This window comes from Dendroctonus ponderosae, unplaced genomic scaffold (genome assembly GCF_020466585.1).
Source record: "Dendroctonus ponderosae isolate FM_Combo_2020 unplaced genomic scaffold, Dpon_F_20191213v2 Dpon_F_20191213_1, whole genome shotgun sequence".
Taxonomy (NCBI): Eukaryota; Metazoa; Arthropoda; class Insecta; order Coleoptera; family Curculionidae; genus Dendroctonus; species Dendroctonus ponderosae.
The window spans coordinates 60,016,299-60,042,482 of record NW_026017110.1 but is presented as its reverse complement, the minus strand read 5'-3'; the positions used below and the strand labels follow the sequence as shown (position 1 = coordinate 60,042,482).

Sequence of the window (26,184 nt, the reverse complement as noted above, 5' to 3'; positions counted from 1 at the left end):
GGGATTTTTAACGGCTGTTTCAGTTATATTCGGAAAAGTTACGTGAACTAGACACCTCGGTTCGGTTTTCATAAATATCTATCGAGCAAGTCGCCTAATGGATCTCGTATTTCGATCACGTTCGAAAACTTGCTGTTTCGATTTGGGGCCGCTGCAAATCCCCCACAATCATGAAGATCTCTCGCCAATCCAATATATGCGCGCCCTTGTTGATCCCATAATAGTCGAGCCGAAAAAACTATACGTTTATACTAAGTGGCTCATTTTTTATACATTTCAAACCTTTCCCAATCATCACGCAATCAAGCCACATAGCAAGACACTGATAAGACAAACGAATTCTCTTATCTTTGCTTTAAGCCGTTGATGAGAGGCTTCATTATCTGAAACCGTATTTTCATCGTTACGAAATTCAGCGGTAAACAGTGAAAGCAAATGACTTATGGTACATAAAATCGAGAACAACTAGTTCAAAAACTCTCCAGCTTCAGGAGAGTCGAATCGTTTCCATACCTCCAAGCGTCGAGCTTCATCCATAAAAAATCCTAATTGGGATCCCCTGATGACAATTGGCGACACTTTATTCCTTAAACTTTCCATTTAATCCGTGGCTTCGAAATTCCGGAAAGTAAAGACGAATATAGAACGGGAATAACCTGCTTTATTTACATAACTTTACCACTGTTGAGCCATAGAAATTGCCAATGATTCTCAGCAGAATATACAGGGTGTCTGCACAAAAATCCTGCTACAGATTCCAAGGGTGAAAACATGATGATTTGATGATGATGAAATGAATACAAATATTTTACGAATGAAGCAGAAGATGTGAACGCAAAATGAAGAATTAGATGAACTGTTTTGGTGGCAAAGTCAAAGGAGGTTGAATCGTGACAACGAGCAGGCCAGCGAGTAGGTGATGTTGAATTTTCCTCAGATTAAACGTAGGTATTGGAAGATTGATGATCGGCGGATGCTTTTTGTTGCATGAAAAAGAGACGTGAGCTTCCAGAGGTTGATCTGGACAAGCATAGTGCAGGAACTTAAAATCGGAAGGAATCATCAGCTTATTAAAAAAGGATCCATCGATTTTCCAGCTACGGCTGGGAAAATTGAAAGTCATTAATTCAGTCGTCAAACAACCCCGTTAAAAATAGACTTCGGAGAGAAATTCGTAAATCAGATCAATTAATTTAATGGGCCTCAGTCTACTAACAGCCTTTTGACGGAAATCAAAGATTAATGTGGTGCTCAGCGAGACCAATTTTCCGATAACGTAGAGGTGAGCTCTTATGTGCAAAAATACAAACGTGTCAAAACAAGCTCTATATCCGACCGGTTGTGGCTCCTTCTTTTCCTTCACATTATTCATTGGTTACGATAAAGGGATTTTCGTTGGAGAACTTTTATCTGAATGGTAATTTGTTTAGAAAACGGCCACGGACAAAAACTTCACCGGTGCTTATTCGCACCTCGGCCGCAGCTGTTTGAATAATCAGCGATGAGCGATAAGCCGATATTGCTATGTTAGACGAGCAGAAGTTGCTTTAATAGAAACTCCCAGACTCTCATTCCCATAAGCTCATGAGTCGGTACAATGATACGGATTATTATTTTTTTATTTTTGTTAACCGCTCTTTTTCAAAGAGCAAAATCACTTGAAACAAGCGGCTCTTTTCTATTTTCCTCGTCAATGTCGCTTGAACGAAAAATAAAATACCGCATTTCTCTTTCTCGTCTCCGAGTTCTGTAATTCCTAATCCGGCCTGATTATAACCGCAATAAAGTAAAAAGTTTCGAACTGGTATGTCCCAACAAAAACTGCAAACTTTTCACGCCGCCAATTCACATTTAAATCCTTTTAGTTTCGAGTTTCTTCATTGGCGCGCGACATTGATGCTAATTTCTATTTTGGCTTTTGCAAAAAACGAGCTCTTCAATCAACAAAATATCCTGAAAATTAATTACTTACTTTACAGCTACTGGCAAAATTTAGGTGAATATGTGGTTGTAGTTCGTTTAAATTTGTTCGATTGGCCACTACAGAAGCTGTAAAGAAAACAGTCAATTGAGCGAAATTTTCATATCAGTGATAAAACGTTATCTATATAGCAAGTATTACAACATCTGAGATCCAAGTTGGAACGAGCATTAAAAATGATAATTTATTGTGGTTGCAGCTGAAATCGAATTTGGTAAGCTTGATTTGCCACTTATTTCCCTACCTATGCACTAAAGCTTTGCGACATATTCATAGTTCTTGAAAGAAACTTGCGACGCCCATGAAGTGAAATGCTAGGAATTCTAGCAACATTTCAGGAGCTCCATATGTTTCTCCATTTCCATAAAACTAATAAAGCGTAAATACAGAAAGAAATCCTTCAATGTACTATGAAATTTGAAACTTTTCAACAAATAGTAACGTGCACATCGCAAGAGTTAATTGTTTGTTAATAATTTACAATGGACAGCTAATTTGCTAGTCTTTAGCTTATCGCCATGGTTTCGTACAAGCTTTCGCAGAAAATCCACTTTATCCACCAAAAGCGCTGTCTCATAAGCATTTCAAGCAAGTAACACCTTAGATATTTACTATTTAAATTCACTGGTATGATTAATATCCTAATTACCATCATTCCTAATAACAGCTATTTTCAGCTTAACCAACTCAACGCAAGTGATTGTATATATTCGTTACCAAGTCCTCTATAAACGACTTATAAAAAGTGGAAAAAACAGTTTCTATTGCAGCCGCAAGTGATTAGTTGATTCCTTTAGAATGCCAAAAGAAATTCTGGAACATGATGAGACCTTTGTTTTTAAGCAAATTGAGAAGGAGCTTGGCAAATCCAAGCAGGATCTTGAAAAGGATTCACAAATCGTTGAAGACTGGTTGAAAACACAACCTCATCTGCCAGAGATTCCAAGTAGGGCCATTAAGTAAACTCACAAACTACGTTTTAATTTTTTCCAATGCAGGCAAAGCAGTCATCCAGTCTTTTATATTGTTCAATAAATTCAGCATTGAAGCAACCAAGCAAAAACTGGACATGTATTACACCATCAGGAAGACGCTTCCTGAGTTTTTTAAAAAGCATCCATGTTCCCCAGAAATGGTGCTAGCGGCTAAGGTTGAGTAAGTAGGTTTAAGAATGGAATAGAAGTCACTTGACTACAATAGTCAATCAAATGGTGTTTTAACTGTTTCCATGGTCATATTTTTATAGATATATATTTCCACTTCCCAAGCTATCAAAGGACGCTAGAAGAATAATCTACATAAAAATAAATGAAGATTATGGTCCAGAAAGTTTCAGCTTTGAAGCATTCGTTGCCCACATTTATAATGTCTACGAGATCTTGTTCCGAGAGGATTTATTTGTTGGCGCTCATTTCATTATTGACTGTGTTGCTTTGCAGATGAGCCATGCCACCAAATTAAATCTGATGACTATGAAAAAAACATCAATTGTCTCAGAGGTAAAGAAATGTCGATAGAAATTCCTGAAAATTATTTGAAAAGTTGTTTTATTATTCAGAAAGTCTTCTCGAATAGGGTGGCCTCAATAAATTTAATAAATGTCCCTCCTTTTATTGAGGGAACTTTAAAATTGGTTAATGCTGCGTTACCAGAAAAAGTGAGATCAAGGGTAAGATCAGGGCAGATCAATTTTTTTGAGAACGACAAATGACAATCAATAATGTTTTAGCTGGAAGTTCACAAGAACGCCGATGATATGTTAAAGTTGTTCTCCAAAAAGATATTACCAAAAGATATTGGCGGAGATGAAGAATCATTGGCTACTTTGGCAGGTAAACGAGCAGCAGCTTTTCTATCATCTTAGTACAACAATTCTCAAATAATTTTTCAGACTTATGGTCGAAAAAGTTTGAAGAATATAAAACTTTATTCGACAAACTCACCACAATAAATGTAGACGAATCCAAGAGGCCCACAAAATTGGTGAACGACGAACTTCTAGGATTTTATGGCAATTTCAAGAAGCTGGATGTTGACTAATTCAGTCAAAAAATAATTGTATTCTCTCTTCATTTCGCTGATATTGTTATCGTGTCATCGAGTTTACTTATCAATAAACTTCCCAAAATTTTATGTGTTTACTGGGTAATTACTAAGGTTTCATTATCTGTTAATTTTGTTTACATACGCCCGTTATTGTCACTTTGTTATAATTCTTAAACAATGTTTTGAATACACTTTGTTGTTATTTCAAGTTTTTAATTTACCTTCACCACCTCAGCCACCTCTCGCTAGTTGCCTCAACTTTACCCTCAATAAGCCTCAAAATCAATACCCCCACAAACAAGATTCTCCCTCTGTTTGCACTTGATTGATTGAATATCGGAAAAGTTTTTATATCGAGGAAATTAATAGAGGGCAGAAAGATCGATTAGGTCGATAGCTTTTCCTTATCGAATGAAGATTATTTATATATGGATATCAGGAGATATTGGGAATTTTTGGCTAAAGGATTTACGAAAGAATTGATTGACTATTGGATCTCAAGCTTCTGATGTGTTTTTCCACGAAGTAGCTGCATTTCTCGCTCACTGAATATGAAATTTTGGTAGATTTCAAAGAGTTTAAAGAAGTTTGTTTTCTTTGAAATAATTTAATCCTACCCTTTTTACGCAATTTTCGGTCAAAAATAAAAATTTCACATTCGTGTTTTTTGAGCTCAATGGATTGTTTTCGATCTAAGAAGCTCCCCAATACGCAGATATAAGGCGCTCGGTCTATAATAAGAAAAATATAGTCGGTTAAAGATAGTGACCTCTCAAAAACTGCTTAAAATGGGCAACTAATGTCGATTATTTCGAATTTACAACGTCTAGTGTATTTTTCGATAAACTTGCTGCATTTGTCGCTTCCTTGAAATGATGATAATATGGATTTTAAGGCATTTTGCAAAATTTAATTTTTGTGGAAAAAATCGACCTCTACCTTTGCGAAATTTTCTGTCAAAAAGGCATTTCTCATGCGTGTTTTTTGAGCTCAATAGATTGCTTTCGACCTAAGAAGCTCTCCAATATACATATATAAAGTGTTTCGATCTATAATAAGAAAAATATCGTGACCTAATGAACGCGACCCCTCAAAACACGTAAAACCGCACAAAAATTATTATCGATTATTCGATTATTTCGGATCTGAAGCTTCTGAAGTGTTTTTCCACGAAGTAGTTGCCTTTGTCGCTACCTTAAGATGAAAATTATGTAGATTCCAAAGCATGTTACGAAATTTATTGAATTTTCTAAAAAAATCGTCTTTTTCACATGCGAGCTTTTTGGTCACAAAAGAAAATTCCACCTGAGGGTTTTCTGAGCGCAATGGCTTGTTTTCGACCTTTCTCTGTGACACAAACACTGGCACTAGGAAATGCAAAACGTGTTCAATTCTACTAGAGTTCAGTAACAAGTCGCGTATCAACAGCCGCGGGTCAAAAGACAAAAGCGATAATATTTATAGTTGCAATCGACAATCCGTCCTTGACCAATGCTTAAACGAAACGAAGATGATGAATATCGACTTGTTCTTCAAACTGCATAAGTAAGCGAAATTTAGATTGCAGTGCTTCAATGGACGGGCAAACTTTACAAGAAATATTAATAATTTGTGTATGCTTTCCATTATATTGTTACGGGCAGTACCAAGTCCCTACCCCAACATTTGAAGCGTTTAAGCCCAAAGGATTTCGTGTTTCCATACCTGGTAAGTCCAGATAAAACCTAAAAACAACATTTTCCTCGCTTAAAATTATTGTCGTTTGTAACCGTTGATATTTAAGATGACGAAAAAGTGGAACTATTCGCTTTTCATGGAAAAATCAACAAGCCCATTATTCAGATTGAACCAGGAGACTTTAGTCAAGATGTTCTAAAAGCAGTCAATGGCAGATTTACTTACACCGATCCCAACATAAAGCTCAAAGAAAATGATGTAATAAATTACTGGATATTCGTGCAACATGATCAGTTAGGATTTCGCATCGATGAACAGTCTTGGACGGTTGATGGTAGCTCACTACTCACTCGGGCTACTCAATTGAGGCAACTGAAAGATTCTGATGTGTTTCAGAGTTACGCCCTATCGAAGAATTGAACGAGGTTTCGAGATGCATAAATCCCCGTATAACAACAGAAGAACCCAATAAATTGTGCCCAGGAGATGAAATAATACATGACACATTTTCAGGAAAAGCTATAGATTTAAACACTTGGAAAGTGGAACAGTATATTCCGGAGGAACTGGTAAGGGTTTCATAACAATCGGTGTCCAAACCATTGCAGATTCTTTAAAATTTTAGGATTTTCCTTTAAATATCTACAAAAACAGCCCTGAGATCGTTGAAATAGTTGACGATACTCTACAAATCCGGACTCAATTGGCGCAGAACTTTTCTCAAAATATCAACTTGAATCCAGGGTATTTGGAATTGAATTTATAAAAAGCTGGCCCTTAAAACAAATTTCAGGTGTACGCGAACAGACAATATGTTTTGTGCTAAGTCTAATCGTCATCAAACAGTTATGTGGAATCAACCAACAGTCTCAGGAAAGCTGACTTCTAAGAGAACGTTCTCTGCCTTCGTCAATATAACCATTAGAGCTAAGCTGCCTAAGGGAGACTATGTATATCCAGGTATGAATCAATTGATTTATTTTATGGTTTCTTTGGAACCTGGCTTGTAGAAATTTACCTGCAAGATGTGGCAAACCCGGAGAGCTTAATATTAATCGCATTTACTAGAGGAAATGAGAACTATGAAAAAAATGGTATCGATATTGGTGGCAAACAACTTTATGGGGGCCCATACAATATATCAATAAAAGATGCTAAAAACCCTCACAATTATTTGGCAATTTATAAAAACGCAGAGCACATTGGAAATAAATGGCATACATTTCGCGCAAATTTAGGGCCTGGTATGTATTTTAATTCAAACGATTATTAAAGTGTTATGAGGATACATTATGAAGAGAATGAACATTGTATTAATGCACAATCTAATCTCTAGACGGACTTAATTTTTATATTGACGATCAACTGTATGGTCGGTTTAGCTCTGTAAGCTCACCTTATGCTGATTTTAAGCAAATCGAAATGGTAAGTGGTCCTTGAAAGTTTTATTTTAAAATACTTCTACTTGTTAATTTTAGGTGCGCCTTGTTCTTGGAATAGCCGTTGGAGGACATTCCCTATTTCCTGATGGCTACACATCATCAGGAAAGGAAAAACCATATAAAAACTTAGACAGGTACTCAGTAAGAGATTTTCTATCCAAATCTAGTTGGTTGGAAACTTGGAGCAGTGACACCGGATTACAGGTTGATTATGTTACAGTTACCGCTTTATAGTGTTCAAATGGGAGTTTTTTACTTGAAATAATAAATAAGTACCACAAATTATTGCTAGTTTTGGTTCAGTTTATTTTTCAGGGGTATTTTTTTGATGAAAACATATGGTTCGAGAAATATTATGGAAAAACTACTGCTATGATTGTTAAGTTTTGTTTTATTGAAAAATTAGCATAATATTTATTTTATTATAGTACACATTTTTGGCTTAGAAAATATCGGAGATTGAGATATTGACAAAGAAAAACGATGTTTTAAAAAAATCTGATGTTTTAACAGAAATTAAATATTTATTGTTTTGCCCTACGCTCCACTACTTTAATGGCAAAACGTCTCAATTAAGACAATCTTCCCCTGCGTTCTTTATATTATATAAATATACTTTTGCGAAATAAAAATGTCTCATTAAATTATTAGAAATTAATTGCTTCCTTTCTCATTAAGTATTAGATCAGTTAGTGTAAACTGTATGATTATTTCTGATCTTTCGACGGATAATTTAGTGAAAGACTCAACCAGAACGAATATGATTTTTCTCCTAAAGCGCCATGTGTGCGAATGAGAGAACAATAGCGTTCCAGATTCAAACGATTCGATACGAAGAATGTCAAGTGAGACTGCACATGGCAACATTGACAACAATCTTTGTTTTGATTTGGTGATTAAGTTGACTATTTGAATATACACCGTAAAAAATCCAAGTATTTGTTAATTAAATAGAAAAATGTCCGGCCAGCAGCACCCTAAACGTGAGCATCAAGCACGAATCGCGTTAAGATATAGACGAACTTCTATGGACTCAATGAAGACTGAATTCCGCAATGTAAGTTTGCCATGTAAACATTTGGTGTTCAATTGCATCCACCGGCGATTAAATATTCTGGAGAAACTCGCCAGACTTGTTCATTTTTAACGTTTCTGCATGATCAGTCACGAATCACAGCCCTTAAGTCGCTAATTTAGAGACCGCAGGACAAGTAGAGCTTGTAGGGCACAGCCCCAAGTTGTCATAAACTCACACATTCCAAAATCAATTCCTGTCTGGGAAAAATCCATAAAAATGGATTAAATTGTTGCAATTTAATCCATTAACTTGTTATACTACACCTCAATATTATTTACCTGTACGTAATTTATCATTTGATACTTTGGAGTTGAATCAATGTAAAACACAATGTATTTCAACTAGAGATGAAATATTACGAAAATACGCCGTAGTTTTAATTTAAAGTGTTGCGTTGTAAAGTTTCTAGATCATTTAATTTGATTAATTACCAAAGTATTATAACTTTTGGTGTGAGAGGGATCCTTACTCCCACCTTCTTATTAGCTCACATTCTTGTTGAAAATATTCAAATCAGTTTAATTTATTAGTTTTTATAGTACATACAAAGAAAAACGCACATTTTGTCGCTTCCATAACAAACACTTACGGGCTTTACTGCTTCCTAAACTTTCGTCAAAGGTCAACTTGCCCAAAGTTACTTAACTCATGGTTCGGAACCACTCTGTATACAATCTAGTTTCAATCTTTTACTCACAGAGGTTTCTTGCGCGACTTCGAACAACACGGAGCAAGAGTGTCGACCGTTTACGCAGTATTGCTGAGAACTATGATACCGACAGGGAGTTCAATTCACTTACTGAGCTTCGACGAGTGCTACTTACCGAGCAAAACCAAAAGAGCCTAGTAGGTTCTGATGATGTCAGTGATTTGCTGAGTGAAGTTGAAGAAGAATTGCGACAAGTCAGGTATGATTCGTCTACTAACTGCTCGGTTTAAAAAATTATAAAACAAAAACATTTTATCAAAACAGGAAGTTTTTGTTGTTAACTTTACTTTGGAAACGAGAACTAAACTTAATTTTTAATATCCGTATTTCGACAGCGAGGCATTTAACGGGTAATATTCCCATAAGGTCTTATTGTACTTGGCTTACCTTGTATCAAATTAATTTTTATTTTTTATGCTCATCGTACATTGAAATATTTTTGCATTAACATAATAAAGTTTGCATTTGTGCCAACAAATCCTGCATATTTTACAATTGGGTTGTTAATGTACTTTTGGACACTTCTTAATTTCAGACTAGAATATGAAGCTGACACCTATGCGGAACAAAGTATTGAAGAGACTGAAGATGTAGTGCATCGATTTCTGACAAAATGCGAGATTTGTCTGAATTTATCCGTAGTGCCCATTTGCTCCAAGTGTAATTCCCAGTTAAGTTTCGATATGAACTAAAATGCAGATATTGATTGAAAAAAGAGCTTATTAGTCTATATTCTTCTATGTGTTTTATGCATATTTCTTCCAAATTTTTCAAATTAAACTGTTTCCTTACTCAGCCTATGAAGGCTTTCCTAGCCGGTGAAAGTAGCGATTGAAAACTTTTCCGCGCTTAGTCGTGGATCATTGAAATTACATCTGAAGGGAAATAAATCATCAAAAGCGATGAGCAAAAATTCAATGATCTTTACCTCCGGGAGCAATTCCATTGAACCACGGCTTATAAGCGCATATAACTTCAGTCGATAATTTCCTGTTTTTTTTTACTTTTTTACTAAATCAACCTCGCTTTCTTTAATTTTCAATGTTTGTTTCCGAAATTCAGTTCCTATGAACGTCTTCTTTCGACGGGCCTGATAATGGTGGTTGCTCAACATTGGAATCATATTTTGTCATAACATTAAAATAATATCTTCATTGTAGCCCCTTTTCGGGTTACTACTACATGGTAATTATCCCTCTCACTGTTGAGGCAAGTCAACTAGTTTACCGCTTATTTAATTTTCTTCATTTAGACTGATTCTTTGTGTTCAAGAGGCAAAATCTGCTTTTTAATATTATGTATTAATTTCGTTGATTGATCGACGTTTTTTCCGAAATATGAGAGATCTAAACTTAATGATTTGAAGCATAGGGCAAAACGCTTAAGTTTTAGTTGTATATATTTTTTACTTTTGGCAATTCTTCAACAACTTATATTTAAACGGGAATAATTGTGGAACTAAATAAGCAACAATTAGCTATAATTGCTTTAAACATAATGTTATAATTGGCGGCTCAAGTAACTTAAATCGGTTGGATTACCAAAAATGGGTCTATACATATATATACATAGCATTCACAAAACACTGACAGAGTAAACGTTGAACGAATGAACTCCAACACCAATAAAATATTGACTTTTTAAACAAGAGTAATTGCTTCCTGGCCATCTTCGGCCGAAATTTGTTGTCGATTTTCTATAAAAACTTTCTATACTGTTTTACAACCATGGTTTGTCTGAATTGGCAATTTCATATTCAATTCAGGAACAAAATAAGAATAAACGCAAAGTTTTTAGATTAATAGTTACAGACAAAAATGTGATTCATTTGAATGACTAATGCCACTTTTAGAAATGCTGTTAATTTAGTTAAATTCAAATAATTTAACGTAATGTATAATCACCATTCGCTCTCCCTCTGTTTATAATAAAAATACCATGAATTATGTGCCATAATCAAGGAAATCCTATATTATCTGTACCCCGTAAAATTGTTCATCTGAACAATGCAAAACGCATTCAGAAAATAGCGATTACTTTGCCCAAATGAACAATTTTTACAGGATCTTTTCCCCTGTTCGTCATTTGATGTGAAACAACTATTACATGTATAAATATAATATAAATATGGAAGGGTATTTTTTACCAACTATGTTTCATGATACAGAAGAGCTAAATCAGTATTTTTACACATTCCTGACGTCAGTACCTGCAATGTGGCATACAGGGTGCATAACATGCATTGATTAGACTGGTTTTAAAGGGTTGAGAGTTTATGAAGTAAATATTAAGTGTTGTGATACCCATGATTATTTTCCTTTGTTACAATGTTTATAATAAACTTTTTAAAATTCTATTGCCTGTAATTTTATTGGCTTTCAAGCTTGAAATCCATCAAACATGCGTACTTCGCTAGAATTAAAACCTACAGTCGGCGAAAAATTATTTGATTGAAACTTATTTCAGATTCTTTCACACCACTTTTTCCACCATATCAGAAGCACTATGGCGCATTAGATTATTGCTCTGATTGCATATAGGATTTTATTTTTGTACTAGAAAGCTACAGAGTGGCCCCATTTTAATGACAAACACGTTAAGAGCGGCACAAAGTTAAATGTCGGCGAAATTATAGTCAGAAATGTTGCCGCACAAATTTAATATTGCGACATTTACGTACCAAAGGATAAAAACAAACACAAAAAGCTGCAAATAAACATATGATATTCGTGATTGTTACACAGGACTTTTCTCAATCGTTCATAGTTGGTATATTAATTACATATATGCATAGATTGGTAACAAATAATAATATCCGATACTAAATCAAAGCTGATTTGCGCATTTGAATATTGCGATCAGCCAAATGCTAAACTAAATATAAACCAAAACTAATGAATATGCTAAAACCATTACATTACTGAAAAAATTACTGATAAACATTTTCCATTTCTAAAGTGCTTAATTGTTTTAACCCTCTGGGCTTTCTACACATACGTAACGTATTTACATGGAAACATTATAAGATAACACAAAACTTGCCATTTGGCCATTATTTTCTTCGTTTCGTTTTCATGTTACGAGCGGTTATACGGAAATACCGGAAGGCAAAAACGGATTCTAACAAAAATAAAACATTTCTATATTCAAATGGACGTTAACATCTACCTATAGTTGAAAACCAGTCAATAGACATTATGACTGACTCCTCGGGTCAATCAGGATTCGATCAATCCTGATTATCAAAATATAAAAAAATAATTGCATCAATACCGAGATGTTGATCACCGTATTTTATATGTATATTGATCAAGATATCACCACTAACAAATGACTAATATGTACTTAGAACTGTGCAATTAGTATTTACACTTTGTAAATATTCAACCAATTCGCAACGACGATGTGGTCGTGATGAAAGAAACAATTCGTTTGAAATTTAGTAGGCTATTTTTTTGGGAAAGGCTCGGATACGTAATTAGAATTTCAAAATGCGCATATTTGAAAATTACATTATGCCAGTTTTGGACGATAAATTCTCAAACTTTATTGCCACAACATGTTATTAGTTATTAACGTTATTTACTCGCTGATCATTTTCCCTTGACGGAAAAAATATTTGCAGTACTTACAGTGATGCCACTCATCATCAAATTTCTTGAGTATTTATTGGTTAAATTCATGCTTAATGACCAAATTTAACGAACACTAAAACAATTGACTGCACAATCAGAACTGAACGGTTGTTTGTACAAGAATTTGGCTGACGGAAAACCGAAATAACCGTTCAGAATTAAAATTCTGTTAAATTCGCATTGAGCTATGTTTATGTTAGATAACCAACGAAGAACACCGATACTTTGTGACTAAAAATCCTCGTTAGTCACACGTATCGAAGGCAAAGTCTCCAAAAAAAATTAATGTACGGGCTCTATTGTTGGAGATGTAATTCTTGGAATATAATTTTGTTGAATGGGAAGCTATATTTGGATATGGCATAAACTAAGGAATTGCATGAAGAAAACAGTGACATGCTCACCATTCATTTTTCAGACGTCCAGTTTTTTCAAATTATGCGCTTTTAGAAATCCTAATTGACACAAAAAATTGTTGACTAAATATCAAATAAAATTGTTCCTTCCACTGTACAATGAATTCCCATTACAAACTTTATAAGTAGAATAATCTCCACCAAGCTCGAGTATATTCAAAAGGTTACGCAAATATTTACATTTATCATTGTTATAAAAACTTCTTGCAGTTATATGAAGTTTAAAAAGTATGTACATACCTTTATGAGTGCTAACTAATCGAATTAATATCGGCATTTTAAAGCAGGGAATTTGGAAACCATCTGAATACGTTCAAGCTTCACAAAATTCACAGCCAGGCAAAAATGATGCATTCATTCAAGACGAAAATTACAGATCACAGTTTTGTCTATCAAATTTATTAAGACGAAATCCATAAGTTTTACCAAATTTTCAAATTCATAAATCGAAAGTATCCCGAAAATTAAATCACAACCTTAGCGTCTAAGAGTAAAATCAACAAATAAAATAGTAAGTTACACCTTATTCGAACCTGTTCATCCGAAGCAAAACGAATTGAATAAATCTGATCTCACTGAACAAAGCCACGAAATGTGACTGACAATACAGAGAGTTATGAACTAAAAAATCGGTGTGAGGTAAGCACTTAATGGTTCAAGCTATTGGAATATGTTGTAGTGTTTCGCTGGTATTTTGTATTTACTATTGTTCAGTTCCAACCAGGGTGTCCCGTAAGTTATGCCTTCAGTAAGTATTAAGTATATTTCAGATTTAAATAAAAATCTTCAAAAGCATGCCTCTTCTACGCTTGGGAGATAGTAAGTAAGGAATTTTAAAATCCTATCACTGGATTAAAATAGAGCAACTAAAGATAATTAAAATATCTAGTAACATAAGAGAGTAAACCTTAGTTAAGGTATATGTATAATAGCACGATAGGAGTGTTAACGCGATTCAGAAAGGCAACTAGTATCACCAGAGCAGGATTGCCTCTCACAACAAAGCTAACAAGCAGTCCCTCTCATGATGGTTACAATATGCCATATTGCATGGCTAATCCTGCAAAATAGAACTATAATGTAATTTTAGGAATGACTAGGCCGTTCGAACAGCTTACCCGAACCAGCGGGTTAAAATGTTAAACTAAACAAGGCACTGGCCGTCATCAGTTGGTCTCATAGCTAGTCAGTAAGGCTGCATCTACAGGCTCCATACAGCTGGGACATGTAAGGCTACGCATAAGCCAATCATCTATGCATGTCACATGGTAAGTGTGCATGCACGGAAGGTAACGTAATGCGTCGCCAACCTGAACACCGTATTTATTTAATCAAATCAATCAAACAACACGAATTAGTAACGTACCATAAATTCGCCCATACATATAACGCATTCTCTGATTTTTTTGCATCCATCGTATTTTCCAGTTGGTAGGTGTTGAATCAGTCCAATTCTTTTTGCGATTTTTATCTGCTCCTCTTCGGTTAGTTGCGTCACTGACCGAGTAACACTTGGAGAGGGATGATACAAAGGTGGCGTGCTCTGAACTGATAATGCCTCCTAGAGGTTTAAGGGTCAAAATTGTTTGCTTTTTATCTACAACTGTTTCTATATTTTGTTTAGTTTTACTGCAAACTAATAAATTATCACTAAAGTAATATAGTACTGCGCAATAAGACTGTCGTGCGAGCAAGAACGCATAGAACCGGTTTCAAACCTATTATAATAAATTTGCAACATGCAACATTAAAGAAATAGTTAGTGCTAAATATTGTAAATAAAATTTAGTTGGAGTTATTTGCCAAGGAAAGAGATTAATTTCGCATTTTACGCGACGGTTTAGCCACGGAAAAGTTTCGTTTCATATAAAGATTACTCTAGTAAATTAATGTGTTGAGCAGGAAGCGACAAAGCACGTTTCTATGTACAAAGTGAGCAAAAAATATATATATATATATCGTAAAAATTTTATAACTCTGCTACGAACTACAATATTGCTTTGATGTCACCATACCGAATTTAATCGAGCAAGAAGAATTCAATTTGTGTAATGGCCCCAGACAACGATAATGTAAAGTAGGCACTTAACTGTTAATTAATGTATTTAATTACCTGGTAACTTGGCGGTCCTACAGGATCTGAGGATGTTTCTCTAACACTATCAGTCCCTCTTAAAAGAGAAATATCATCTGTTGTAGACCTCTTGAAACAATTACCCATGTTTGTTTTGTCAGAATATCTCGACTTTATTTACAAATAGAGTGGGTAACTACCTCCATCATGATTTTGAAACAATTGAGATTTGAAAGAACATGTTAGTGTCCAGCACGTGAATTTCTTTAGAGCAATCTAGCATTTAGTTGTTACTCGCTACACATTTGTTAAACTTTCTAATTTGTTATTAATATTTCAAAGAACAATGAACATTTGACAATGCTTGTTCAACATGACAGAAATGATAAATGACACAACAAATTCACCGACAATGTTGCGATATCAATTTTCCATTCCTACAAGCTCAGAAAAACACATCCTTTATCTCCGTCAGTTGTGCGGTACTAGAGTAGGACAAACATTGTTGTCTCATAAGATCAACAAGCACAGAGACTCCTTGCACTTTATTCGTGTATACTTGAGAAAGATACAAGAAAAACAACTGTTTTCAAAGAACAGATTGCGGTATTTGCGCAGATTCACGATAAGGACAGTGAAACGTGTGATCAACAGAGACAGAACAAACACTACGATAACCTCTCGACGGCAGCGTAATCAATTATTTGAAATACAAAAGCCACTTTATTTAATTACGATTTTCCAATATTGGTTTTTATTTATTGCCAGATTTTTGCGTATTAGTTTTTTAATTCTGAGGATGCCTGTTTATTTCATTTCCTAAATATATTTTTCCAATTTCTTAAAATTATTTTTTTAAATCTCCCGAAAACACTGGAAAAGGGAGTAATTAATAAAACAACAGTAAATAAATATAAATATATTTATTCCAATTGTGATTATACATGAAACAACTTGTAAAACTTAAATAAAATAAACATTGTACATGTATCACATATTGATTGTGGTAGAATTATAGCAATGACTATGTATTATTAGCTGATTATGAAAAGCAATAAACAATATATGTAAATTAATAAAATTTGTAGGTAAATAAACTTTACAATTACGGTATCACGTTTTCAATAAAAACACAAACAACAATTACAATAATTAAAAATGAGTCACTGTCATACATCTGATGTTTTACCTGTTAGAACTGTAACTGTTGTCTTATCACTTTCTTGGTCCTCCAAAAATCGGTCCATAAAATCCGTGAAACCCGGCTGGAAGGAATACTTCTTTTTTTCCAAGCGGCATTTATTTGCAAATACATCATGTCTCTCAGTTTTCTTCCACAAATAGTAAAACTGTACTAATTCACCAACGGTCCTCGACTGAACCTTCAACAGATACTTCAGAATAGAATATTAGAACTCAAACTGATCAATCAATCGATTAGCGTAATGAATTGAATGATGAAACACAGGCATTCCTAAAACTGCTTAGTTAATCAACCACATAAGATACAGCTGAAGCACATAGAAATATTATTAAATCGCATAGAAGCATCTAAAAACTTTCGTAACGACTATTGAAATCAAGCTTAAATTGTAGAATATTTATCGAGAACACTTACTTTGTCTAGAGATCACTTCATCAAAATATTGGCATCAAATCTTCATGGAAGATCTAAAATGAAGCGAACTAAACATTGCATTTATGTGAATTGTGAAAGCTGTGATGACTTCTGTAAATTCACCTGAATTGGTATGGAGGTATATAATTTATTAGCTTAAATTAGGACAAAATCATGCACTTTGTTCATGGATAACATAACACAAGTCATGAATGATATTTGCCTAATGTATGAGCAAAATTTCCTCTATATAATTGAAAAACGTCTACACTGAAACATTACCGCAAAAATCCACATTCTTTGACAAACCGTAATTCTAATTGTTACAAATTGGCACAAAAATGTATGACTTGTAGTTATATTTTTCAATCTATGGACACCCGATGAAACCCCGCAAACGTATGATGAATTAGTACATGCACACATGATGTAGTGAATGTCTTGTACTTAAACAATGAAGAGTTAAATGATAATGACACACTAAACGATTTGTTAATAGCGGCAAAAAACCTATTGCAAACACTATACAATCAAACCACATAAACCTTGAACAAAATAAATATATTCCAGAGAAACCAAACACAGTACTGATTTATTACACTAGCACAATTATTACAAAATTATTTGTAGAAAATTTTTGGTTTAACATGTATTTATGTAAATATGCTATCTTTAAATCTACATAATCAGTATATTACCAACTGATGGATAATTATTAGACTTTTGTTTGGAGAAAATATTACTTTCGGACAATGCAGAATATTTATTTGCTGAATTTAATTATTAAATAGCAGAAGAAAACATTCTCACAAACTATTTATGGAATAGGTCAGTCAATTGTTAAAAACGCTAAAAATTTAATTTTTACAAATTCACAATACAAAAAACTATAAATTTAAGAATTTAGTTAGACTTCCCAATTAGAGAAATCCAGCAATTGACTGACTAAAATTTAAAACATAAAACAATTTCAACCATACAAAACTTTCAGAGTATCACAAACCCACAGATAAACTTCCGCTTTGTTAATCTTTTACCTTGTTTTGTTGAATTTGCAGGAAGTCCTTTCCAAAAGAACGGACTCCAGATTCGAAATTTCGACATTCCTCTTCTGACCACTTGGCTTCATTGCCATTTGGTACCTTTGGACTGGCTGGACCTCTCATTTCAAGTCTCCGCAAAGCTTCTGCCGTATTATAACCTATTGGAAAGATATATTTTCAGTAAATCTTCTCAAATTGTGAAATATTTAGCCCATAAAAAATACAGAAAAATTTAATTAGTATTTGGTAATTTTTACTTACCACATTCTTGTAATAAATAAAGCGCCTCCTCATCGTCTCTGAGCATGGTTCCTTTTGGAATAGGAGGATTGAAAATTTCATGCGCTTTCTGCAGATATTCTTCCACCTTTTGACTAAATGCTTCTTGCGGGCTCCACAATAATTGATCGTCTACATCATTGGAGGGCACCTGTTCATAGCTAGTGAGACTTTCCGGTACTTGAGCTTGATAGTCACTTCCAACCATGATATTCTAAAGAAAATAATGGTTGCAGTAAAAAATTACGCAAAACCACAAATGGCTCACTTACGTGCACGCCTCCGCTAAATTTCTGGTAGTCATCTTCCTCTGGATTAGATTCCATATCCTCCTCTTCGTCCTCGCTTATTTTAGAAACAGCTGAAAATTTAATTTGTTTATAATTGGCCCCGTCCAGTAAAATTCTCAATACTTGTTAAGTTTTTAGCATCATCTGCATCTTCTACAATAGGCTCATAAAGGAGGCTGAGTTTTGACTGCCTTGGCGGTGTCGGGGATCGTTCTTTTTCCACTATGGGCTCGCAAATTTGTTCCTGTTCATTTGGGACTTGCTCTTCATCCTCTTCTTCGGATTCGGAAGAGCTCTCTTTGTCTTTTGTGTTGTAACCATAAAGGGCTAGCAGTTCTTCTAAGGGCATGTTACCTTCCTGAAAGATGGATCAAATATGAGAACAACTACAGACAAAATACATTACTTACCTTTTCCAAATTGGAAAGCTCCGTTGAAGGGTCATTTGCTTCTCCTTCAGCCAGAGCTTCCTCTTCTTCTAGAGTTCTTTCGTCATCAAAATCATTGACAAGCATATCAATGGAGGGATCAAAGAGCTTATCTTTTGTAGGTGATTCATTTGATTTACTACAGCTTGGACTCTGATCTTTATTTGCTGGGTCTGCTGGCTCCATGGCCAAAAGGCTTTATTTCATTCCAATATGTCCAGTAAAGGTCTGAAACGGATAAATGATCTGGTTGGTACTCCTAATGCTAGTCAGTGCTTGCGGCATGCGTGGGCAAGCATACAAAATTGTTTGCAGGCGTGCTGAAGCTCTGGTAATTTATTAAACAAAATTTGCTAATGAATAAAAGCCCGAAAGAGGTTTAAATCTAAAAGTTGAAACAGAACAAAGGGGGTATAAACTCCACTAACATGTAACGTGTTTTAAATCCCACCAACGCTTTTCACTTGCTGCTACTTGCTCTGATAATGACTTGAAAACCAATATTCGTTCAATTAGGAAGCAAACTGTTTGAAACTCGTAAAAACTTGCACATCAATGAAAAAACCCAAAACAAACTGCTGTTTACATCTGTCCTCTGTCAAGCGGTGAACTGTCTCTGTCAACTGAAATAAATGCATCGGCGTTGCCTGCATACATGACTGAAACCTTTCGTTAAAAGAGTTGCCAAATTTCCACGAAAGTAGCTAATTTTAATCCAAACAAAAAAGCAAAGTTCAAAATTAACACGGCAATATAAAAACTCAAAGAAAAATGAGCGGTTACAATTAGGAAGAATATCTAGTCAAACTGTCGGTGAATCGCCGTTCTGGTGGAAATAACGGCTTAACATTATTGAAGAGAAAATTAAAGCAATTCACACCAAACCAACAAAAAATTGCCGAAACCAGCCTAAGCCTTAAATGTACGTATTGTGATTTTTAAATATTTTGATGCATGCTTGAGCAACGCTTGTTGTAGCACTGGATATTGCAACCCTTTTCTATTATAATAGAAAATTTTGCTGGCATCAACCCTTTTCCTTATTTTCGGGGAATTTTTACACTTAGAGTTGTATATGCGGCTTATTAGCGGAATGGTTTCGCAAAAAAATAATTCTTGAAGACTGAGCCAACAAGCGTAATTCTTGTTAGCATACTGGATAGAGCGATAATGTTTCTATAGTTTCCCAGACTTTCGTTCTTATAGCGCTGCTTATTGATTTTTGGCGATTTTATTCACATTTCGCTGTTTAGTCAGCCACCTTGTGGTAAAAAGGATTTGCAAAATAATTTTCAAAAATGTATTTCTCAAAATCTGGTACAGCTGGGAGAATGCGGGCACCGCAAACAGAAACAGTCGTTGAATGTTTCTGAAATTTGGATTTTTCGTGCTCTTTTTGCTGATTGTTGCCAACTTTTTTTCACATTGGGCTTCATACTGTACCTCGTTGTGCAATAATGATGTCAAGTGCTTTAAAAAATATATTTCTCGAAAACTCGTCCAGCTAGTTAAATGCGGTTTACGGCACTCGATGAAGCGTCCTTTTTTCTATCGTCTGCCATGCAAACTTGCTGAACGTACACTTTCCGATGGATTGCCATGATTTTTTAAACATTTTGATGCGTCAATGGACTTTGCAGCGGAATGAGTTTGTTAAGAGATTGTTTTAAAATCAATTTCTCAAAAACTGTTCTAGTTTTAGAAACGCTGGGCTAGCACTAGATAAAGTGAATATTTTTCTATTGTTGGAAAATATTACGATTGTAATACCATTTTTAATAAGTTGTGGCGAATTTTTACATTGACGGTTACATACGCGGCTTCGTAGTGGAATGCTTCTGCAAGTTGAGTTCTGCAAACGTTTGAGTCAATAATAAGGAAGAAATCGTCGATTAAAGATCGTGAACGCTCGAAAAACGCTTGAAATGTGCCGAAAATGTCTATTATTTCGGGTCTGAAACGTCTAGCATGTTTTTCAATCAGTTCGATGCATTCCTCACGTCCGTGAGCTCAAAATGATGTACGATTTCAGACATTTTGAGAAAATTTTCATTTTTTCAAAAAATCGACTCCCATCCTCAGAAAAATTTCGGCCAAAAATCAAAATTTCACATACGTGTTTTTTTTTAGCTCAGTCGATTTCTTTCGACGTAAGAAGCTCACAAATATGCATTTATAAGGTGTTTGGGTCAATAATAGAGAAGAAATTGTCGGTGATGCAGGTCATGATTGCACTTTCTTCCTTAAACTGAGCTGCGTTTGTTCAGGATTTGATCAGGATTTACCCTCCGTTCTTCCTTTCATTAATATCGGTTGCGCATTATTTAGTAAGCATTAAAGCATGATTTTTGTGGATGCTAGAATGTTATTATGTTTTGCGTTATTCTTGAAGGGAAATTCAAAATATTCATTGCAAAAAACAATTCGTCAACGGAACAAAGACCAAGATTTGTCGGTTTTTAATGTTGTAAATTGGCAGATGTACATTTAGTGAGTGCACTTGACGCTTAGATTGAGCAGTTCGAAACTTCCATCTTTAAATGAAAGGCAATTAAACGCTCAATTAGAACTGATATCTGGAAGAGAAAATTTTTGAGAAGTTTCCGCAAGAGTCCACGTACGGAATTTTTAATTAACAATAATTTGCAAACATATTTCTCAGAAATAAAGCAATGGTTACGACACGAAACGAATTAATTCACACTGCGCCGCTGGTCTTGTCCCGTTTTCTAATGTTGTGAAGGCCTTGAGCATGATTTAACAATTAAAAGACGTAAAAGTAAATGGCATTTTTATTCGGAAATCGCCTTTTCCAGAAATACTGGAAGGTTTATAAAGAGGGTGAGATAAAATCGTATTTTTTTTTGTAGGAAGTAGAGCTGGAGGCGGTTTCGTGAAGTAGGTCATAGGAATTGGGGGCTTTGGGGATGTTGAAAGATTGTCGATGAACCGAACCCGCACGGCCCTTCGTATTGACGTCGTCAATGTTTCGCCCTTACAGAATAAACACAAATATTTGCCAGACCACTTTGGCTAAAATGTTAAATAAAATGTGGGCGAAAGAGTTATTTAAGGTTGAGTAAACCAAAAGAGCATGATTCCAAATCGTAATGCAAATCAAATAAAGCCAATTTCTTGGCAGAATTGAACAATTTTCTCAGATGTTTTTCAAATGCGAAAAAGGCCAAAAGATGGTTGCTGAGCAAACCACCTCTGAAGATGGAAGCCATTCGTGCTTGCGAAACGTCCGCAGAAAATGTTTTCCGCAAAGGCCTAAAAGCCGGAAAAACGTACCAGCTTCACCCCCATTATGTTTTTAGGACCTTTAAAACATCGTGGAAAAGAATGGAAATTCGCTTCCACGGCGGTCTAAAAGCCGGAAAAAACCTCCAGTTTCATTTTCCGTATATCCTCGTTTCATGATAATGCACGTAAAGGGCTATTACTCCGATGGCATACATAAACGTGTGAAGTTGGAAATCTGGTGCGGTTTAACGATCAAATACCGGCAGCATTCACCTACAGAATATTGAAAAGCAGGTGAGGGACATGTCGAGTACATCGACCTAAATATTGCTACATAAAAATCAATAGTTTAATTATCATTGTAATTTAAATTTCAAAAGTATAATTTTACTGCAACAAGCATGATTATCGATGAAAAACAAAAGATTGACTATGTCGCACTAATAATTCCGAAAAATTTCATTGCAACCGGATATTGGATTGTTGTATTGATAAAAACTGGAAAACAGACAAATTTTCTTCCTGAGGCCTTTTATCAAAATGTCCCAAACACCGCAAACTTGCATAATTGCGAAGGTCCCTAGGTCTCTCTAGAGGGCAGTTAAAAAACTCGCATTAAAATGTTAGTTTTTTTGCCGAAAATTTCGCTTAAATGTGGAGGTCGATGTTTTGGGTTAGTTTGGGTTAGTTTTGGTTATTACAAATACGTATAATTGCCTCCTTAGGTCAGAAGCCGTAAAAAAACCTCACATTCGAAAACTTCATAAGGTGGAAGCCTATTTTTTGAAAAAAATCATCAGAACATGGAAATTCTCAAAAAAAAACCTTGCATCCGGATACTGAAATGTTGTATTCATAAAAATAACTGGAAAAAAAGACGAAATTCCTTCCTGAGGAAGCCTACGTAAATAAACGAAACGCCGACAAAATTGAATAACGACTTTTCTTAATTTATGATTCCATCCCTACAAATTAATTCGGAAGGGTTGCAGACATCATTTTCCGAATCAAAAGCAAATAATTTCAAATTTCCAAAAATCCCCATAAGCATGCTTGTTGGTGCTGATGCCGCAGACCAAATAATGCAGATGTTTCAACGTACAAACTTTTACTGCATTGCTAATGGTTACATTTGCAGAACAATCGCTCATTAATTAGATTAAATAAGGCCAACTGAGAGGACGAGAGGAAAATATTTTTGTTTCAGTGCTCATGCCCACCCCTGTACAGTAAAAGGGGGAATGTGCCTGTGTCTGTTTTATTTTAGGGCAAAATGCCGCTTTCTTCTTATTCCTTTATGACTCTTAAATTCCGCAAATTCATAAGTTTATGTGAGTTTGCTTGAAGTTTGGAAGTTGAGCGGTTTTTCAGAATGCGACAAAAGTATCGATTAACGTTTCTAATGTAAAACAGCGGAAATGAGTTCGAGTTTTAAAATAGGAAGCCAATTTGCGGCCTCACATGGAATAATTGAGCGATTTTCGAACAATTTGCCTTGTGAACGATTGAAGGTGAATTGTGCCAGGGAAACTATTCTCAGTAAATGAAGAGAGTTTTTTTTAAATTTTATCTGGGTGAAATATAACAAAAGCGCTTCCAACAATAAACTAGAGTTTCATTGAAAGTACGTCAGCAGCAGATGCTTGACACCAATATTGATATCCATTGGCAAAACCAATATAAAAGCCGGATAAAGCTGCCATCATATGCAGTGGTTTTTCCACTTAATGGTCAATATATCCCCAAGTGTTTCCCTCAGGCGTCGCGGCGCCGGCGCCACGTTTAAACGCCGGGACGCAACGCAAACGCTGATGCGGGATTGATCCCCAGTTTTCGTTTGCGGTTCGTAGTGAAACTCGTTCAATATTTACTACTGAAGACAATATTTTTAGCTTTAATAGAACATAATTTTTACGAATATAGGGTGAAGAAGAAAATGATTAATAATTATAAGGTAATTTTTTTAAAACCAATTTCCTGCTACTTAGTCATAATTTATTACTATTTTTCTAATGCATAATAGGTCAAAGCTGCAATCGATAGTTTCCACTTATGCTTGTAAAAGCATAACTTTATGCGGGCAGCAGTTATCATGGTGGTAAGTGTTTGAAATTTAATAATTCCTCCTTCAGGAAACTTTTTGCGAGCTTATCGCAAACTTCGTAAAACAACGACTGATTAGTTTCGAAACTTATTTCCATTCTTTAAAAAAACCCTTTAGAAAGTCAGAGAAGTTTTAATGGGATTTACGAAAGTACATTTAACTTTTTATTTTTTTAAATTTATTGTCGCGCTTACTGATCAAACTGAGATGCAACCAGGAAGAATAAAAAATTGGATGCAATTGTAACTTTCATTATCCAAGCCCTAGATTTGATTGCGCTATGTTCAAAGAACCGATAAAATTGTCAGGATAATATCATGACTTAATTGGTCTCCTCCACTATCTATGAATTATTCATGTATGAATTATTAAATATTATCGAACATCTGGAGGAAAATTATCCTATATAAGCCTATCGCAGGTCTTAATGGATAATCGATGAATGTGGGGTTGAGGATATTAACTAAACGCCATTTCATCTCAAGCATTTTCGAATTCATTTATAGATACGGTTTTGCTATTTTTCTTCCGATCCAGTGAATCCATTGTAATTATATAGATCGATATTGCAGGGCAACAAGAAGCAAACTGCAGTTGCATTGAATGCAGTTTTTCAATAAAGAACTTTTCTTCAAGTTAAAGGCTTAACTGTTCAATGGCAAACTTATTGATTAGAAAGAGCTTTCGCGAATATTCAGCCCCTTTGGCGTGTCGATTCGGGAAATCCTAGTTGTGCACCCTCTTGGAAGCGACGAAACGTCTACACTGCATAACAACTAAATTTAAAACGTGTTTCTCTTTTAACACATACATATGCATTTTGTAAAGAATGAAAATCATAATACAAATCGCTTAATATTTTTATCGCGAAACGACATAAAGATGAATGGTTTCAAAAAATGTATCGTGTTTACTTTTACGCCTCGGGATAAATGAACTGGGGTTTCTAATTTATGAAATCCAGCGAAAAAGCGTATTTAGGGGATGCCTTCTTTTTTATCGTGTTTGCGCGTTCTTGAATTTTGCCTTTAGCAATAGGCCAGAAATAATTCAATCTCCGAGAATATTGCTTAATAAGTCTCAGAAATAGCTGTCCAAGTTGCAATATGTTATATACGGCGTACGGTTTCTTGGCCTCAGAGAATGGGGGCATAAATATTGCGAAAGCCGTGCTATTTCCTCCAATTTGGCGAAATAAGGGCGAATCCTTCCTGCATGGTGTGTTCTCAGTTGCGTAGGATTCCACCCTCATCCCTGCGCCACCGCATCATAAACCGCACAATTTATTTATCTTTCAGGGAACCTCTTTTTTTCATTATCCTTTCATTTCTGTTGCGTGACATATACCAGTAACCAGTAGATATTAGTTTCCCAAGTTGTTAGAAAAATTTACAATTGAAGGGAGATTTTCATTCACGTTTTATCGGCGATATCAAGACGAAAATGAGTAATGGAGATGGGTGTAATCATCTTAAAGGCGGCCCAAGTGGACAACAATTAAAGCAAGGCTGGGCAGTGTGATATAATTGTTGATGTGGGTTCCGATTATGATCGAAAACTGAACGTCAGCTATTTGAAAATGCATCAATTCACAAACCATCTTGCTCATGAAGAACTTGGTCATTTGGTCAGATAGCTTAACACTGGCCAACACAAGAACAATATGTTGGTTTTCCTATTTCTTCATTTAAAAGCTTGTTCAGGGGTATGATATAGTTGTTGATGTGGGTTCCGATCATGCTCGAAAACTGAACTGATTTGATCGTCACCAAAGAAGTTTTACCGAAACTCTAAACTCTGTACGTCCAGATCTAGTAAAAGCAAGTTCAACAGCATGAGGTTAAGCGGAGCAAGTCTAATGTATGCCCACTTTGGTTTGGAAGTCCTGAAGGAATAAACATAAAAACAGCCACAAAACCCGTAATTAGTGAATGTTTAATATATTGTTGGCCCATAGATATGAAAGCTTCATAAAGGAATTAGATGCGATAGATAATGTCATTGCAATGTATCCGGCTAAAGAAAAGCCAAAATAAAACAGCAAATTAAGAGTTTTACAGTTGAGGAAAACGATTACAGCAGAATTAAACCCACAAAGCAGTTTCTGATCCCTTGTTT

The 26,184-nt window shown here is 35.1% G+C and overlaps 6 protein-coding genes across 12 annotated transcripts in view; 4 read left to right on the top strand and 2 right to left on the bottom strand.

Annotated features, from left to right (window-relative positions):
* The first annotated feature begins 2,060 nt into the window (after positions 1-2,060).
* On the top strand, positions 2,061-4,229 carry LOC109541057. 2 transcript variants are annotated; one of them, XM_019909737.2, is made up of 7 exons: positions 2,061-2,195; positions 2,659-2,927; positions 2,980-3,136; positions 3,228-3,480; positions 3,540-3,650; positions 3,711-3,813; positions 3,873-4,229. In XM_019909737.2, exons 2-7 carry the CDS (start codon positions 2,780-2,782, stop codon positions 4,019-4,021), a joined length of 921 nt encoding a protein of 306 aa, XP_019765296.1. In that variant the 5' UTR covers positions 2,061-2,195; positions 2,659-2,779; the 3' UTR covers positions 4,022-4,229. The 2 variants fall into 2 exon arrangements, with proteins under 2 accessions (XP_019765296.1, XP_019765297.1); XM_019909738.2 differs by lacking the exon at positions 2,061-2,195 and adding an exon at positions 2,257-2,569.
* Positions 4,230-5,412: 1,183 nt separating this feature from the next.
* LOC109541032 (beta-1,3-glucan-binding protein) lies at positions 5,413-7,431 on the top strand. The gene is made up of 8 exons (XM_019909704.2): positions 5,413-5,734; positions 5,811-6,038; positions 6,101-6,273; positions 6,330-6,448; positions 6,498-6,664; positions 6,715-6,948; positions 7,041-7,129; positions 7,183-7,431. The coding sequence occupies exons 1-8, from the start codon at positions 5,602-5,604 to the stop codon at positions 7,378-7,380; spliced, it is 1,341 nt and encodes a 446-aa protein (XP_019765263.2). The 5' UTR covers positions 5,413-5,601; the 3' UTR covers positions 7,381-7,431.
* A 407-nt stretch (positions 7,432-7,838) lies between these two features.
* Positions 7,839-11,287, top strand: LOC109541033. The gene is made up of 3 exons (XM_019909705.2): positions 7,839-8,203; positions 8,924-9,132; positions 9,469-11,287. Exons 1-3 carry the CDS (start codon positions 8,105-8,107, stop codon positions 9,623-9,625), a joined length of 465 nt encoding a protein of 154 aa, XP_019765264.1. The 5' UTR covers positions 7,839-8,104; the 3' UTR covers positions 9,626-11,287.
* Positions 11,288-11,640: 353 nt separating this feature from the next.
* On the bottom strand, positions 11,641-15,473 carry LOC109541034 (RING finger protein 11). Of its 2 annotated transcripts, none has more exons than XM_048662303.1 (4): positions 15,098-15,473; positions 14,351-14,545; positions 14,103-14,294; positions 11,641-14,057 (listed from the first exon to the last, which is right to left on the bottom strand). In XM_048662303.1, exons 1-3 carry the CDS (start codon positions 15,203-15,205, stop codon positions 14,151-14,153), a joined length of 447 nt encoding a protein of 148 aa, XP_048518260.1. In that variant the 5' UTR covers positions 15,206-15,473; the 3' UTR covers positions 11,641-14,057; positions 14,103-14,150. The 2 variants fall into 2 exon arrangements, with proteins under 2 accessions (XP_048518260.1, XP_019765265.1); XM_019909706.2 differs by having other exon boundaries at positions 11,641-14,044.
* Positions 15,474-15,966: 493 nt separating this feature from the next.
* Positions 15,967-19,341, bottom strand: LOC109541151 (mesoderm induction early response protein 1). Its single transcript, XM_019909918.2, has 7 exons — positions 19,145-19,341; positions 18,699-18,944; positions 18,412-18,646; positions 18,271-18,359; positions 17,981-18,212; positions 17,714-17,877; positions 15,967-16,452 (listed from the first exon to the last, which is right to left on the bottom strand). The coding sequence occupies exons 2-7, from the start codon at positions 18,900-18,902 to the stop codon at positions 16,228-16,230; spliced, it is 1,149 nt and encodes a 382-aa protein (XP_019765477.1). The 5' UTR covers positions 18,903-18,944; positions 19,145-19,341; the 3' UTR covers positions 15,967-16,227.
* Positions 19,342-23,772: 4,431 nt separating this feature from the next.
* LOC109541109 (calcium-dependent secretion activator) overlaps positions 23,773-26,184 on the top strand; it is a 27,172-nt gene continuing 24,760 nt past the window's right edge. For all 5 annotated transcript variants that reach the window (XM_019909837.2, XM_019909840.2, XM_019909836.2 and 2 more), the window contains exons 1-2: positions 23,773-23,916; positions 23,986-24,060. The gene's annotated coding sequence lies outside the window, so the exon portion shown is untranslated. The remainder of the gene's footprint in view (positions 23,917-23,985; positions 24,061-26,184) is intronic.

Bases quoted from the DNA above. Each gene is read 5' to 3' on its own strand.
- LOC109541151 (XM_019909918.2), bottom strand. From the start codon at position 18,902: ATGGAGCCAGCAGACCCAGCAAATAAAGATCAGAGTCCAAGCTGTAGT. The intron at 18,360-18,411 runs GTATTGAGAATT...TTAAATTTTCAG, and splicing joins TGATGCTAAAAACTTAACAA to CTGTTTCTAAAATAAGCGAG. The intron at 18,213-18,270 runs GTAAGTGAGCCA...TATTTTCTTTAG, and splicing joins AATTTAGCGGAGGCGTGCAC to AATATCATGGTTGGAAGTGA.
- LOC109541032 (XM_019909704.2), top strand. From the start codon at position 5,602: ATGGACGGGCAAACTTTACAAGAAATATTAATAATTTGTGTATGCTTT. The intron at 5,735-5,810 runs GTAAGTCCAGAT...TTGATATTTAAG, and splicing joins ATTTCGTGTTTCCATACCTG to ATGACGAAAAAGTGGAACTA. The intron at 6,449-6,497 runs GTATTTGGAATT...AACAAATTTCAG, and splicing joins AATATCAACTTGAATCCAGG to GTGTACGCGAACAGACAATA.
- LOC109541034 (XM_048662303.1), bottom strand. From the start codon at position 15,205: ATGGGTAATTGTTTCAAGAGGTCTACAACAGATGATATTTCTCTTTTA. The intron at 14,546-15,097 runs GTAATTAAATAC...TTAAACCTCTAG, and splicing joins TAGGACCGCCAAGTTACCAG to GAGGCATTATCAGTTCAGAG. The intron at 14,295-14,350 runs GTACGTTACTAA...TACGGTGTTCAG, and splicing joins TATGTATGGGCGAATTTATG to GTTGGCGACGCATTACGTTA.
- LOC109541057 (XM_019909737.2), top strand. From the start codon at position 2,780: ATGCCAAAAGAAATTCTGGAACATGATGAGACCTTTGTTTTTAAGCAA. The intron at 3,137-3,227 runs GTAAGTAGGTTT...ATATTTTTATAG, and splicing joins GTGCTAGCGGCTAAGGTTGA to ATATATATTTCCACTTCCCA. The intron at 3,814-3,872 runs GTAAACGAGCAG...ATAATTTTTCAG, and splicing joins ATCATTGGCTACTTTGGCAG to ACTTATGGTCGAAAAAGTTT.
- LOC109541033 (XM_019909705.2), top strand. From the start codon at position 8,105: ATGTCCGGCCAGCAGCACCCTAAACGTGAGCATCAAGCACGAATCGCG. The intron at 8,204-8,923 runs GTAAGTTTGCCA...TTTTACTCACAG, and splicing joins TGAAGACTGAATTCCGCAAT to AGGTTTCTTGCGCGACTTCG. The intron at 9,133-9,468 runs GTATGATTCGTC...TCTTAATTTCAG, and splicing joins GAAGAATTGCGACAAGTCAG to ACTAGAATATGAAGCTGACA.